The sequence below is a fragment of the Strix uralensis genome, chromosome 27, assembly GCF_047716275.1.
Source record: "Strix uralensis isolate ZFMK-TIS-50842 chromosome 27, bStrUra1, whole genome shotgun sequence".
NCBI lineage: Eukaryota > Metazoa > Chordata > Aves > Strigiformes > Strigidae > Strix > Strix uralensis.
In genome coordinates this window covers 3,619,317-3,635,329 of record NC_133998.1, presented here as the reverse complement: position 1 = coordinate 3,635,329, position 16,013 = coordinate 3,619,317, and the positions used below count along the sequence as shown (strand labels likewise).

General features: G+C 54.5%; 1 protein-coding gene across 4 annotated transcripts in view; it reads left to right on the top strand.

Annotated features, from left to right (window-relative positions):
- The window catches only part of CTXN1 (cortexin 1), a 43,155-nt gene extending 28,309 nt beyond the window's left edge, over window positions 1-14,846 (top strand). Inside the window, exons 2-5 of one of the 4 annotated variants that reach the window (XM_074851388.1) lie at window positions 6,548-6,665; window positions 8,583-8,808; window positions 12,611-12,724; window positions 13,241-14,846. In XM_074851388.1, the coding sequence (XP_074707489.1) occupies window positions 13,375-13,662 (288 nt within the window). In that variant the 5' untranslated portion in view covers window positions 6,548-6,665; window positions 8,583-8,808; window positions 12,611-12,724; window positions 13,241-13,374 and the 3' untranslated portion in view covers window positions 13,663-14,846. The remainder of the gene's footprint in view (window positions 1-6,547; window positions 6,666-8,582; window positions 8,809-12,610; window positions 12,725-13,240) is intronic. The other 3 variants (XM_074851390.1, XM_074851387.1, XM_074851386.1) reach the window with 3 other exon arrangements.
- The last annotated feature ends 1,167 nt before the right edge of the window (window positions 14,847-16,013 follow it).

Genomic DNA, 16,013 nt, shown 5'->3' with positions numbered 1-16,013 from the left:
GACAGCCTGGTGGTACCAGCCCCATTCCCCATCCTGCCTGTGGGCACACAGAGGGTCTCATCCTGTGCCACACAGGCACGAAAAGTCCCTGGTGACCAGCAGGTCTGGGCATCTGTGTATGGACCTGGCTGGGACAAAATGGAGCTGGAAATGAGAAGGTTTCTGACCATCCGATGAGGAGAAGGAGGATGAAAGCAACCTCCCATCTCAGGAGGAGCAGAGCTGCTATTTCAAGGACTTTAGCAGATCCATCAGGCAACATGACCCATGCAACAGGGCTCCTGTAGCTCTGTCTGTCAGCAGTCATGTGTGCTAGATTTGGGGGAGAAAGACCAGGTCTGCCCTCATTTTCCTGTCTCTTGTAGAGCCAGGGTTGCCCAGTGGCGTCTGTTGTAAAATGCTTGTCACTGTGCCCAGCTCTACCTGTTTACAAGAGCTTGCTGTGGATCTACCGCAGGCTACATTTTTTTTTTTTGAAGGAAAATTTTGGCTTACATGAAATCGGAGGAAATTTATGTTTCCTTCTTGCTGCAAATAAAACTTCTGTCTTTTAAAATAGAACCTGAAATAAAACATAGTGATGATTACTGCTTCATCGGCCCACACTTGTCCATGGGAAGAAAATGTCAGTTCACACATGTGACGAGATGAGGCTGAAACCTCATCAAATTTCTCCAAAACCCTTGTCTGCCCTCACCCTCTGTCCCGGGGAGGTGATTTTTCAGCACTCCTGGAGCTCGAGCCCACCATAGCAATTGTGAAGGGGTTTCGCAGTCTCGTACTCCAGAGAGGGTTGGATGGAGCATGTAGAACGGCAGGGCCAAACACTGAGAAAAGAAAAGCAGAGACATTGAACAGTTGCCCAGGCATAAGAAGAAATAGTGAGTGATTTTGTCATTAATTGCTGTATCATGAGGCTGTTATGGGGGCCCAATTAAAGTGGCTGAGACAACCTTCTGTCTGGCAAATCCCAGCTTTCAAGTGGCTTGACTTTGCAACATCAATAACATTCCTCAGCTGTGGATTTGGGGACTTAATCCAGCAGCTGCCAATGACCTGGCCAACCCCTTGGCATTGCTGCTTGGTGAGGAGAATGGAGTGACTTCTCTGGACACCTTCTGGGGTGCAGGAAGGGCTTCTCTGGCTTTGGCTATGCTGAGTCCAAGAGATCTTTTTCCCAAAGGAGGGTCTGCTTCAAAAGACAGCAAACATTTACTTGAAGCCTGGTCTTTGTCTGGTGACAGCTCCAGATTTGCATCCCAAGGGTCGGCCCCATGAGCCTTTGTGCTCTTTCTCTTGGTTATTGGCAGTGGAGCAGTTTATCTTCAAGGGAATTATATGGACCAAGCTGGACAAACTTAGATGATCTAGTAGGAGATCTCGATAGTCCACCATCAACAATCAGCTGACCAAAGCCAGCCATCAAAGCCACAGCAACAGGTGACACATTCATCCCTGATTTTCCTAAGACTAACTATGTCTCTGAGGCAGAAGTTGTGACAGAAGCAGCCTCTGGGAACACAGAGGAATGACCTTTGAGATGCTTCTATCTTGCCTGACACAAACAGACATGGAATGTGCAGGCTTGGGGCCTGGGCCACCTCTGCTTTGCCCTGCACTTGCCTGTTCACCCTCCGAGATATGGCCTAGGAACTGTATCCCCGTGCACTTTCCCTGGCACGACTTGGTCCTCGCCAGGGCTGACTGTGACTGTGGCAGTCCCTGGCTGCAGAGGACTTGGAGTTGACACTGTCATGAACTCTACAGGTGCTAGAGTAGCAGAAGGACCATGGTTCCTCTCCTCCCCTCTCTTGGGTCTTGGTAGCTGCTGGGGGCCGGAGGCTGCGTGGGGAGAGGTCACAACACTTGCAGATATCAAAGAACAGGTCAACTATAAAACATCATTCATGTTATCCATAATAGCTTTACAAAGCTGAACTTGGCTCATCAGAAAGAGTAATGAGGTGCAATTCTCTGCTTGATCAGCTGCTGTTACAGAGGAGTCAGCTGCTCCCGAGTGCTCTGGATGAGCCCAGGAAAGGACGTTCTCTTCCCTCGTTGTCACCCAAGCATGTTGAGAAATGTGGCCTCAGCCCTCAGAAGGAAGGTTCAGGTCAGCACTTGGTACTTTCCAGGAAAGGGGATGGGACTGTGCCACCAGCCCTGCCAGTCTCCGGGGATTAAGAAAGGGAGTTGGTGCATCTGACCTGGCTCTGTCCCTACTGCCTCACGCCTTGGCAGTCTGCAGCAGCTCAGCACGTTGCCTTCAGACCAGGCGAGAAGGTTTCCTGAGTTGTCCAGGCCTTCCATGCCAGCAGCAGCACTTGCTGCAATCCAGTCTCACAATAAGTCAGAAGTTAATTTTCATTAATTACCATTGGCACTTAAATTAAAATCTTTAATCGGTGAAACCTGCATGAATAAAGAATGCTTTCATTGAGCCATGGGCATCTATTTTTGCCTTGAACTGAAGCACCCAAGTGTGTGTTAGCAGTCACTGTCTTCAAAGACAAAAACAGTCATTCCATGCCACAGGGTTTTACCCAGTGCAACCACTGCAGTATTTTACAATATCACTTTGTCAGCACTAAAAAAAAAGTGCTTAGATCCCTTTCTGAGATTTATTGCATTTCATAGGTGAATAGATTTTTGATTAGAGAAACACTCTGCTTTTTTCTTTCAAAAGTGCTTGGCCGAGGGGTGAGATAATGCAAAGGCTGAACCTCATTTAATTATCAAGTCCTTTAAGTCCAGGCAGAGCAAACTCCCTTGCTGTCTCCACAGTGCAATTGGTTTAGCATAATCTGAAGCCCGGACCACCCCTCCTGGTGCTTTGCTGGGGCAGTGACTGTGCAGGCTGTGGTGCAGTGTGAAATCCGTGCTCTGAAGTGCAGTCAGGATCGATATTTCTGAATGCCAGAATCTTCTGTGTGCCTCAGGGAACTGGTGTCCCGAGTTTCCCTGAGGCTCATCCAGCTTTTTTTTGTTACAAGAGGCAAAATCTTCAGCAGAAGGATATCCTCCAGCTCTGAAACCCTTCCAAAAAGTGAGGGCAGAGTGGGAAGCTCCCAACATAGCGATTCCCCCAGGCATGTACTTTTTAAAAGAGGCTTAAGGTGGGGGGGAATTAATTTCAAGACAAAAGTATTAGAGCAGTTGGAGTTAGGCTTCCAGCGCCTCCTCTTTGTCTGCTCAGGGACAGAGGAAGAGCGCACGGTGCTTGGAAGGGCAAGGATCAGCTCAGGGTAGGAAATAAAACTAGAAGAAAAGAGGACTCAGTGCTCTCAAAGGCTGGGATGCGTCTTCGTGTGCGCGGGCGGGTCGGGTGCTCATGGGCTCAGCTGTGCTGGGGCTGCAGGAGAGGTGCAGATGGTGTGAAGGGGCTGCCCAGGGGCTCAGGGAAGCTCCGCGTCTCTCAGAGCGTGGTGGGCCGTGGTCCACATGTGGACTCTGAGTGCTTCAGTGTTGCTCTTCTCTTCGTGGGGATTTTTCCACCTCCTCTGGCAGCAGGCAGAGGAAACCCAGGCAGCAGGTCCCAGGATGAGGTTTTTCTTAGGGTAGGTATAGGCACGGTGGCATTGTCCACTCCTGGTTTCCTGGGCTCTAACCTTTGGGCTGTGCAGCCCTTTCTGGTGTGCGGGTGACAGCACACACTACATCAGCTCCCAGCTGCCGTTCACAATGCAGAGCGCCTATTGCACCGGTCCCACATCCTGGTTAAGGTGTTTCATTATTTTGCATTATTATTTTTTAAAAAATATTTCCCACCTGTCTGGAGTGTAGGTGGCCAGCTCAAGCAGTGCGATACAGCTGAAATCTTTACGTCCATGCAATCAGTTTACACGAATACCCATCCAGCTGCTGGCAGGTGTCCTGGGAGACACAAGGTCGACACCCCGTGTACGCTACAGGCCTTGCTCTGTGTCCCGTAGTGCTGGTGTCCTGCGTATGCTGGACAGGCGTCCTGGGCACACTATGGCTGGGCTATAAAGTGACTTGCCCAGAGTCACTGGTCCTGGGGAATCCACATGTGTAGTCACTAAAGCCATTTTGTGCCTGTCCTGCTGCCACGTCCTTGAAGGAGAGAGATGTGCTGTCCCCACACACACCCCAGAGCTGGGGGGTCCCAGCACAAGGTCTGTTGCTTTGGTCAGGAAGCCTTGCTCTGGCGAGCTCTTTGCCTGCAGTGCTGGAAACTTCTGGGCCAGAGGAGACCTGCTTGGTCTCTGCAAGATGCCACCAGGCAGAACAGTAGAAGTTGCTGCCACTGTTGCAGCAAGGAGTGTCCCCAATGCCTGGTGTGGTTTTGTGCTCCTCTGGGAAGACTCCAGAGCAAACCAGGTTGTGAGAGTGAGGGGCTTCACTGCACCCAGGCTCTGCTGCTGCTCACAAATACTCTATTCCCTGTGCTTTCGGGAAGGTGTGGGCTGGGACTGCTGCACACCTGCATGCTCAGGGCTCTTCCTGCTCCTCCTGGCTCTTGCTCCGTGCGAAGAGAGCGGTCGGTGTCACAGATGCAGCCTGCTCTGCTGGAGACAATCCCAGCAAGGGAAATCCTGTCCAACCCGTAACATGGCTCCGGCTCATGGAGAGCCCTCAGCTGAAGTAATTGTGTTTGCACAAACAACCCTCATCAGTTTAAAGGAGATAGAATCAGCAGGAGCTCATTGAGATGCAGCCACAGTCTCCACCGTGGAGCAGAGCTGCTGTCACAGTCTGACACAGGAGCGGCAGGACAGAGGATGCCCAGGGACATGGGATGGTCCTGCTGGGCTGGTGCAGGGTGCTGGCTGCAGCCTGGGTCTCCACAGCAGCTCTGTGAATTGCACCCAGCTGGCTCCTGAGAGAGGGGAAAGGCTGGGGAGGCGTTGAGGTCCCCTCTCCATGGATCTGGCTTAGAAATGGTAGCAAAGGCTGGAGCAGACTTCCTCATGGAAAACATGCAAAGTGCCAGGGCACCTGGAGAGGGGTTGGTTTGCGCTTCCTTGTCTTCGCAGCCCAGCAGCCTGGGGCAAAGGGTGACTGGGAAAGACACAGTCACTCGGGGAGGGGTGGGGTGGTGGGCAAATGAACCCCACAGAAGCCCACAGAAATTTGGGTCTGAAAAACAAGCAACAGCTGGAAATGGTGAAAACTTGTGCCATCCTCTCGGGGACCAGCTGCTCTCGTGAGTTTGGACACTGTGCTGGTGTGTGACCCGCTCAGAGGTCTCAGCCTGACTGAGAGCTGTGATGGTCAGGATGTGGCCGGGTTACTTGGCTAATCATGGTGCACAAGACACGTGAAAATCATGGCTGTGAGGCCAAAGGGAGGGTTAGATGGGAGTTGGCAGGGCTGGACTCGACTGGATTGGACTAGGCTGGACTGGAATGGACTGGGCTGGGCTATACTGGGCTGAGTTGGGTTGGGGTGCATGGAGGATGCTCTGCCAGTGGGTACACATCAGCAGTGGGACTCCAAGGATCCTGGACACAATCAGGTCCTGTGGCTCGCAGGGCTCACAGCTCCACAGTGCCACCACAGAGCCCCAAAGGCTCCCACAACTCTCCCGTGGGTGGCTGTGAAGGCGGCCCTCAGGAACTGTTCATTCACACACTCCCAGTCCTGCCACAGGACAGGTGACTGGCAAAGCAATATTAATTTTACAGGGAGGCCACTAATGTGGCCTATGTCCCCTTTGCCCCAGGCAGTGAGCGTTCCCTGCACTGATTAAGTGTGAGAATGCTCTCTGTAGGCACTTTTCAGAAAAACCATTTCAATTAGCAGCTAAGATGGATAGCGCAGGAAATTGGGTGGTTATTTCCAGATATTTACAATGAATCACCTCATTGTAGGAAGGGGGCATGCTGCAGTGTGCTGAAGGGGCTGGGGTTCACAGTTATGCTCCTCTGGAACCATTACACACAGAGGAGTTTGCTTTTATGGTTTGGTGATTAATTTTTGCAGGATGAATTTTTGCACTGGGGAAATTGCTGAAATTGTAAAGAGGAAGGAACATGGGGAGGGATTGCATCAGCTCCCAGCAGCTACATGCAACCTTGGCATCTAATCCACATTTCTAGGTGCCTCCAACAGCCAGTTGGAGTCTTTTCTGCCCCTTCCTGAACACCTGGATGAGGAGGGATGAGTCCGTTTTCCTCCAGATCAGCTAGCAGTGGGTGTCCCCCCTGGATTCCCTCACATGAAGTCTTCTCCTACTACTACCTGTCTCTACCCCCTTGGGGCTCCTGTACACCAGGACCTGAGCTCTCTTCTGTTCTCTCTTTCACGGGGATCTGCACGTTCAGCAGGTGCCATCAGCAGGTCCACACTGTGAGCAGACAGAGGTCTTGGATGTCTTGGAGGGGCAGTGATGCAGTTGTGTTGCCCTGGGGATTAGAGGGGCTTTTGGAGGGGAACACGGGGATCCAGGAGCCGTAGCCTGGCAATGGGCAGGCTCAGAGCTCTCCCACGGTCTGGCTTTCCCAGGCAGGCAGCTCACGAAACTTCCCTCATCTCCAATTGCTGTGCTCCACCTTTTATTATAATTGATTCTGCATCGCCATAGGAACCCGCTCCAGCGTGAGTGAAGAGCAGCTGCCTTCCCTGTGCGCTCTCCAGGAGAGAGGCGGCTGCTCCTTCCCTTGAGATGGCAAGTGATGGAGCCGGGAGTCCGTGCCAGCCAGGTACCGTCCATGCCCCGTCCCCCCTTGAGTGCTCACGCTGTGGGGAGCAGAGCCGGGGAGTACAAGGGGGGGTAGTTATCTCTGTGCTCAGCTGCCAGGGACACCCCCACCCTCTGTGGTGGTGGGCTCAGGAGATGGGGCCGGCTCTGTTTGTCGGGTGCTAGGGTCCAGTAATAGCTTCTCGTGGCGGTTGTCATGTCTGGATGGAGAGGGCAGGAGGCTTTGGTATGGGATGGCATGGCATGGCATGGCATGGCATGGCATGGCATGGCATGGCATGGCATGGCATGGCATGGCATGGCATGGGTGGGAGCAGCCTTACCTGGGGGTTTATCTTCTTCCCGGGTGGCTTGGTTTGGCAGTGGTGGGATTTCTGTGTGACCATGGAGAGGAGGTACGTGAAGGGTGTGCTGCAGAGCCCTGCACTTGGCTGCGATTCCTGTGCCCACCCATGGGGACCAGGGATCACAGAGCCTCGGATTTGGGGGCTTAGCTGGGGCTGGGCTGAACTGGGCTGAAGAGTTGCCTCCTTCACTTGCCAAAAAGTGGATGGGACATCCCTCACACTCAGTGTCTCGTGCTCCTGCCCTGGCCTGATCTGCTCGGTTCTCCCCTCCATGTCCGTGGGTTGTTCATCTTCCCCTAACTGCTGGACATGGCTGCATCCCCGCCCAGCGGAGCTGCCTGGCTGGGAGAGCCCGTCTATGTTGGCTGCATGGGTTTGGAGAAGTGGTGGTGGAGAAGGTGGCCTTCCCATTAGCCGTGGGCTGGTTTAGCAGAAGACTGGCCAAGCTCTTACATCAGGGTTTTGGGTTGGACTGCACTCCCAGCCTGTCCTGCCGTTCCTTGTCGTGGAAGGTGCTTGAAGAGAGATGTTGTGAGCAGGCTTTAGAGCGTGAGGGAGCATCTGTCTACATCAGGCCAACTGGGGGATCCTGCTGAGATATGGAATCTTCCTTGGGTGTGGGTCCTGGCAGCTGGTCCAGACCCACGGCAGAATGTCTCCTGGACCCCACATGTCCTGGTCTGTCCCCACACTGAGCCCTCACAGGGCCAGGTGATGGAGAGGGGCTGAGAGGCTTCACAAAGGAGCCCCAGAATCCTGCTGTAGGTAACAAGCATTAACAGACAGGGAGCCCAGACGTGGGCTGTGGTACCTTGGCAGACTGGAACTGCCTGTTGCTGGGCAGCTGCCTGGTGTTTGCCTGTACGGCCGGGGTGAGATGCACCCCATGAGTGGTTTGGACACAGCCAGGCTCAAGGTGGAGGGGGGGGTCTCAGCATCCCTCCTGGGGCACAGCATTGTCTGTACAATGTATGTACCCACCTCGACAGGGACAGGAGGGTCTCTCCCTGCCAGGGATGTTCAGTGGAGGTGCTGGGGTGAAGGCTCGGGTGCCTCCCTGGCAGCAATAAGAGGGGAGCTGGCAAGGCGAGGTTGCGCACGCTGCTCTCCCGGCAGACTGGATCCCTGAAATGGGAAACGACTTTGTTCCTGCTGGGCCTGGCTGTCTGCTGGGGGAGGACAGAGGAGATGGCCCCTGCGTGAGCCCTGCACCAGCAGTTGGTGGCAAAGACAGAAGCAGATTTCCAGGGACAACGCAGCAATTTGGCTTTGGGATGGATAGGAAGGGAAGACAGAAATGCATCTGGATAGTCCCAGCCCCGTTTGCTCTCAGGTCCAAGGTGCATCCTGTAAAGCAGCTGGAGAACACAGCCCTGTGTTCAGCATCTGCCAGCCAGGAGGTTCACAATGTGCTTTAATATGGGGCAGAAATACCTCCGAGGACACAGGGCAGCTCTTCGCCCCACGGGTCTGCATCCCGCTGGAAGTTCAGCTTCCCCTGGCAGAGCCTCTGGCTGTGCTTACGCTGGCAGCCATGCAGTAACCCAGCGGCATTCGTTTGTTTGACCCAGCAGCAGCATTGACTGAAAAAGGCAACGTAAACCCTGCAAAGAATTCAGCTGCTTCCTGAGCTCCGGCTGCGGGTGCCAAGCACAAGGGTGCACTTCCCAGAAAGGCGCCCGGCTGCCTCCATCCCGGCAGAGGCCACCGGACCCGCCTGGGGCAGACGGACCCTTTGCTGTGGGAGCGCAGAAGTGGAACGACGGAGGGAGCGCCGCAGCCCTGCTGCACTCGCAAGTAAAGCCTCTTCCCATCTCTAAGGAGCTTAGGTCCTAGAAATCCTCCTGCTTAGGCAGAAACTTGTTTGCCTGCAATCCCTGCGAGGGCGTTTGCTTTCCTATCTCCCTGGCGATCGCATTTGCTGTCTGGTTGCAACAGGCGGTTGTGCACCATGTGCAGCGCTGCGATGAATATTAACCAAGGGGAGCCCTCGGAGCTGCGTCCTCTGAGACCCCCCCGGAGCAGCAGACGTGCCCTCAGCCCTTTGCCGGAGCCCTGAATCCTGGTGGTGTGTACGCTACGCTGCTCCCCTGCCCGGCTCGTTTTGACCACAGAACCATCTTTGTTAGACATTCCCAGGACCCTGGATGCATCTTATCTTCCGGATTTTTCTCCTAGGTGTCTCAGATTTGTGCGGGGAGCAGCAGTAGGGTTGTGCTTTTCAAAGCAGGGTTATTTTAGCACCATCCTAATGAATTTGCTTTAGTTCTTATTCTGTGTGCAGTCATTTTATTCTGGTCTCTATGAAAGCTTCACCTGAATTTAAGTATTTTAGCCCCTCCTAGCTCTCCTCCATCAAAATTAGCTCCACTTTCTCCTTTTAAGACATTAGTCTCATTTCTTATTGTTATATAATTGTAAATGTCTATTTTTGGTTATAAAAGTTCTAAGTTGGGTATATTTAAAAGTCTGTAAACTGAGTAATTCCCTAGTTGTTGGACTGCATCCATGACACCATGCAATTAAACCCCACTTCATTGTGGCTTATGTCCTGTCATCTTCCAGTTTCATTCTTTGAGCAGATCAAGCCTTTCTGGTGCAATTCTGCTTTACTGTGCAGATCATGTTGGTCTTTTTTAATTCCTGCTGATAAAACGCCCACCTTTCAGTGCCAGGTGCTGCAAAGCTGACTTAACCTCTGAGCACCCTGAGACAAATCTACCCATGACTTGGGAAGCTGCCTCGTCCCTTGGATCCAGAGCTGGGCTCCCCCCTCACCATCCCCTGCGCGCCAGCTCCCGGAGCACGGGCTGTGCACTAACGCACGGCTTTGCCAAGGCGACCAGCTTCATCTTTTATTTGGTGGTGGGAGTAAACTGCTTGAAGGAGGAACAGATTTTTTTGAGCAAGGTTACTCTGCTGTAAATTGGAAGTAAGCAATACCCGAAATGTTAGTATCCAGAAATTGCTTTCTGGCTGGCACAGAAGACGTTCTTCAGTTGCTTTCCCTAATTAGGCTCTGATTCTGCTTTGGACACTTCATAGAATAGTTTGGGTGGGAAGAGACCTTTAAAGCTCATCTAGTTCAGCTCCCTGCAGTGAGCAGGGACATCTTCAACTCGAGCAGGTTGCTCAGAGCCCCGTCCAACCTGACGTTGAACGTTTCCAGGGATGAGGCATCTACCACCTCTCTGGGCAACCTGCTCCAGGGTTTCACCACCCTCATTGTAAAAAATTTCTTCCTTATACCTACTCTGAATCTCCCCATTTTTAGTTTAAAACCATTACCCCTGTTCCCATCTTTCTTACAAGCCCCCTTTAAGTATCGAAAGGCTGCAGTGAGGTCTCCTTGGAGCCTTCTCTTCTCCAGGCTCTTGTGCTTTCCCATCCACTACCCATCTCTAGGTCTTGACCCCTGGTCAAAAACCTGCAAGGACTTAAAGGGTGGAATAAGCTGGCACTAGCAGAAGTGTCTGGGTGTAGTCCAGAGAGCAGGCTGAGTCATGCCAGTGCTGTGCAGCCCCATCCCTGCTGAGAGCCCATAACCTCCCTTCGCTGCCCACTCAGATTCGCAGTTTGGAGGTGTCTGCAGTGGGAAGGGTGAACCCTCCATACCAGATGGCATCCCGCATTGGTAAACACTGCTCCATACTTCTTTTTAAATAAATATCTCATTAGATATTTGCCATTCCCAAATTAACATTTAATTCGTGTTTCATACCCAGAAAAATCTCACCACAGTGTTGCTGAATTGTTGACAGTGATCCTCTTCCTTTGTGAGCTCTGTCCCTATTAGGCAATTTCCTTGCTCATGTATTCTTTTCAGTTACTAAGGGAACATGAATCTTAATAAAACTCAATCAAATGTTCCTTAAATAACAGCTGCCTTCATTTAACTGTCTTATCAACCGTTTTTTGCTTTGCTCAAAATTCCTGGGAAATTAAGATCGGATTCTTCACACAGTAATGAAGAAACCACACACGCCAAATGTGAGGGAAATCCTTTATCCTGAATACTATAGGATGTAATCCTAGGGATATTTAGCAGAAAAACTTGTATTTTGTCCTGAATGTGCCTGTTCCTCCCTGCACTTTTGGTGAGAGTCAGTTGGGCATCTCCAGATACATGATTTGTGCTTGGGTCAGCAAGCGCAGGGCCTGTCCTGAGCATCTTTGGCACCAAGAACCATGAAGGAGGATTTTTTAACCCAGATGTGTCCGTGGGAAGCATGAATCTCCCCTGAACACAGAGGAGATCAGCAGGGAGGCAGCGATGCCCCGGCACTGCAATGCTTTCAAAGCCCAGGGGGTTCCTAAGGGCTCACAGGGCACACACATCTCCTCTGCGAGGAGATGGAGGCTGTAGAGGGCTGTGCCTGTCTCCAGAGACCTCTGTGGAGAGGAGGAGGATGCTCTGTCCCATCAGTGCTCCTCCATGGGCAGGTATTCCCTTCCCCAGGTAGGGCCACATGGAGCCATCACCCTCTGGCTGGGGACAGGAGACCCAAGTGCTCCCTGCCCACATGGAATCTCCTCCAGCTCAGTTCACTCATCCTCCTGCCCTCCTGATGTGGTACCTGGGCTGTGGGAACCTTATTTGACTTATCCCTGCAACCCGTGCTCATTGGAGGATATAACGGGGGAGGGATAAATCCCAGCGTGATGGAAGCTTGACAGTCTGAGTGGCTTCTGGATGGTGTCATGCTAGAGGTGGCCAATTTAACGTGACATGTGCTGTAGGTACAGTTTCCCTTTGGGGAAGTGCACTGAGTACCTCCCTGCAACGGGGTACCCGTGACAAAGCAGGGCAAAGCCCCCCCTCAGCCCCCAGTGAGACCTGGAGCCTCAGCAAGTAACTGGGAAGCTGATGTTAGTGGAAGTGCTCAAACAGCTGTTCTGGGGCGGTCGGTGTTTGGGGGTTCGGAGATACCCTGGCCAAACGTGGGTGCAGGGATGCCAGCTCAGGGCTCGCCACCCCCATGGGCAGTGTTACGGTGGTGCTTTGTCCCGGGGGGGAGCAGGGCTGGCCAGAACACCCCATGTCTGGTCTAGACACCAGAGATGTGTCTGGGAAGGGAGAGTACCAACTAACTGGGGTAGAAAGCTGTGCTCACCTTGTTGCTGCTCTTGCCCTTTATTTTGCTGCTGTTATATGAAAATATTTTTAAAGCCTGCAAGCCCTGTTCCTCGTGGTGTTCCAGGAGCTGCAGATAAAGGAAAGTGAGTCAGAGCTGTGCCGAACCTGCTCTGGTCTGTATCTGGGACTGGGCTCTGCCTTTCACTTTCCCACTGATACTGCTCCCAGAGACAGTATCGCTGCCGGGGAGGGCAGGGGGATGCTTTGGCTGGTTCCTGATATCTCACAGTGGGGCTTTTTTTTCCTTTTCTGGAGTCTCCACAGCACTGAGAGCACTCAGGCTCCAGGATGGTGCAAGGGGAGGCTGGTGTGGATGTTCCCCGGGGTGAACTCCATCCAGTGCTGCTCTGACAAGAGACACTGAGAACTTCAGAGGTGCCTTGTGGTGTTTTTCTATGACTCCTAGTGACCGGTCCTTTTAACCTCTTTTGCTATCTTTGTCCTTCTGCTTTGCATCCCTAGCCCAAGAAATCTGAACCCTGGAGATCTTTCCTCAGTGACGTGGCTGTTTGGACACAGCCTTCTCCTCCTTCTGCTGCCATAGCAATGCTAGTGTCCCCATGCAGCTGCAGTGAGGTAGGTGCTCTCCTTCTCCATCAGGACTCTGCTCCTTCTAGACCTGGTGCAAAACCAAAGGCAGTCGTTGTGCCAAGGGACACGCAGCAGCTGGACACTAGGAGTGAGGAAACTCTAAGCTTGTGTCCATCTTGGGACAACTTCAAGACCGGACTAGATAAAGCCTTGAGCAGCCCACTCTGAATCCACAGCTGAGGTCCTTTTCAGTGTGTATTTTCCTATGATTCAGGGCACCTGGTCCGAAAGGGCCCTGCAGCACTAGCCTTGACGGGTGGGCACCCTCCCCAGAGGATTGCTGGGCATTTATGACTTGAGAGGCAAGCTCTGCGCCAGTGCCCTGGGCTGCCCACCCATCCCACACCTTCATACCCCTCACAAGAGGCTTCTTGAGCTTGCTAGAAAACCAGGGATCCACTTGTGAACTTCCCCACCCTTCTGTGCTGCTGGTTATTTAGCAGAGCTGGTGTAGCCTGTGACCAATTCCTCCTCCCTCACCATCTCTGCTTTCTCCTCCAGGAGCTCTTGGCTTGGGCAGGAGCGAATCCCGGGCTTGGTGTAGCCGCGCCGGTGGCTATGGAGTAACTTGTGCTCTGGGTGCGTGGGCACAGCGGGGAGGCTGAAGCTGGCTGCCCGGGCACCGGGGCAGCCGAATGCGCCCTGCCCACGCGCTCCTTGCCTCTGCCATGAATGATGCATCGACGATGGATTATGAACTGCTCTCCCCCTCCTTGGTTGAGCACCCAGCCGGCACTGCGGGTATGGATGCTGAGCAGAAAACTGTCTTTGCCTTTGTCATCTTCCTCCTCGTCTTCTTGGTGATGCTGATGGTGCGCTGCTTCCGCATCCTGCTGGACCCCTACAGCCGCATGCCCGCCTCCTCCTGGACTGACCACAAGGAGGGGTTGGAGAGGGGCCAGTTTGACTACGCCTTGGTGTAGAGGGCAGGGATGGGGCGAGCCTGGGTGCTCTGTGTGCCTCCCACCCCAGCTGGCCCCGGCCCCGGCCCCCCCTTCCTCTGTGGTGTTGCCCTGGGCCAGCACGGATGCTCCGGGCAGGGAGGTGAGGTCGGGCTCTTGTCCGGGGTGGGTTTTCTAGGGGTTTCTCTCTTTTCTAAGCACTTTTCAGTTCTCTTCGCAGTCTGCGGGACTCTTGGAGAGATGTGTTGGAGAGGTGATATGATTCCGCATGGTCCCTGCTGCCCACCGTGCCCCCAGGCAGCGTCGCGTGCTGCAGTGAGGGGCAGGAGGCGATGGGGCAGGGCACGGCGGGACCTGCCCTCAGCCACGGCCCACCGGGCTCCTGGTCTGGGTGGCTCTGCCTGGTGCCAGGCCAGAGCTTTGACCCCCACCTCCTCCTGCCCCCCATGTCGCCCTCGTCTGTGTCCTCTGGGGAGTGCTGACCGTGGTCCAGTGCGTGTGTGTGTGTGTCCCTGTAGCTGAGCTGTGTCTGTCAGGGGGTTTATAGGCACCAGACCCAAGTGCTGGCTTTGTTCCTCTCTGTGTGGCAGCCCCAAGTGCCCCCCCCTTCCCCACAAATGAGGGGGAGAAGGACACCCCCCATGCACAGCCCCCTCTCGGCGTCCAGCCCTGCAGCCTGCTCTCCGCTTTACACCGTAGTGACCTGTCCCTGCCCAACTGGTGAAAATGGTCTGAGCAAGGTGCAGTCATGCAGCTACCTGCAGACCTGCCTGGGTGGCCCTGCTGGGATCCCAGGAGGGATCAAAGGTCCCACACGACACTTGGGAGATGCTCCTCAGCCAGCCCAAGCCTGGCAACCTCCCACTGGTATCTCCCATTCTGGCCAGTCCCTGCTCCAGCAGGATCTGGGTGGCCTCCCCGTGTCCAGGGGGTTGCTGGGGGTGGCCGGCCCTTCCCTGGCCATCCTGCATCTGGGTATCAGAAGGGCTGTGTAAGCATGCGAGGGGAAAACAAGGCTGTCCTCCTGCCCCTCTGTGGGAACCATGCCTGATGAGTAGGGGTGCTGTAGCTAGCCACAGGGCTAGCAAACGCTATGGTGGGTTATGGCTGTGGGCCACTAAGAAGCTTTGTACTAAGTGATTGGAGCCCATGGGGGAGAACCTCTTCCCCCACCATGGAAATAAAGCTGCACTGTGCTAACCCCACACAGCTCTTCCTCTGCTCTTTGTCGCGTCCCAGCGGGCTCTTGGAGGAGCACCGACGGCTCCCCAAGCAGTGGTGGGCTGTCCCCTCTCTCCCTCTCAGAGCCAAGACCCCCCATCTCCCAGCACCAGCAGCTCCTGAGGGTTTGGGTGCCATGTGGGACAGGAGCATCACCACCAGACCATGGTGCTGTGGGTGTCCTGCACCCGGACACGTGCCCTGTCAGGGACATGCAGAAGGTGCTCCCTGGTCACAGCAGGGCACCTGGGCCAGTGTGGCTGGGCAGGGACAGCCACAGCCTGGCCATGTCCACTGCGGGACCTGTGGGCTGCGCCTGGCTGTGTCTGCTACATCAGTCTGGGGCTGCATGATGAGTGCAGCTGCGCAGGCAGCAGCCTGGTGGGTTCTGCTGCATCCAGAGGGACCTTCTGGATGTGTGGGTGCAGGTCACCCCTGGAGAGTCCCCGCAGTCGCACTGACATGGAGGAAGCTGCAAGGAGTCACTGCTGGGTGCTGCAGACAAGCGACTGGCAGGACGTGGGTGCCCAGCACCCAGCTTCTGCACCTCCTCCGACACCCTCTCCCCACTGTCGGACACAGGTCTACCACTGTTCACCTACTCCCAAGCTCAGGAACCTGTGTGGGGGACAGTTTCCCGCTGTCTGAGCTCAATGAGAGCGTGTTTTCCTTTGCCCAGGTTTCACGGCGGGACTGTCCCCCCCACTCACAGCGGTCCCCTGCTCTCCCCCCACCCAACAAGGCGGTGGGCTCCCTCCTGGGCGCAGGGATGCTGCGGCCCTGCCTGCCCTCTTGTGGCACATGGCTCTGCGGCTGGGCTGGGAGGCCGGGAGGGACTTGCTGGAAACGAGAATGTCAGCCTGGAACGAGGGTTTGAGCTGAACTCAGCCAGCTGGACCCTGACTCCAGGACACGTGGGATCCTGCACACCCCACATCGCACACCCTGCACATCACAGTCGCTGCACGGTCTAGACAAGCCCGGCAGTGCACAACCTCTGTGCCGCACAACCACAGCTCGGCAAAACCACCAGCAAGCTGCAAAAGTGGTGCTGCCCCTCAAAGCGGGGCGAGCCAGGCGCCAAGGGTGACCGTAACACAGGCAGAGCCAGCGTCTTCGCTGGCCACAGCACCAGGTGGGTGAGCCGGGTG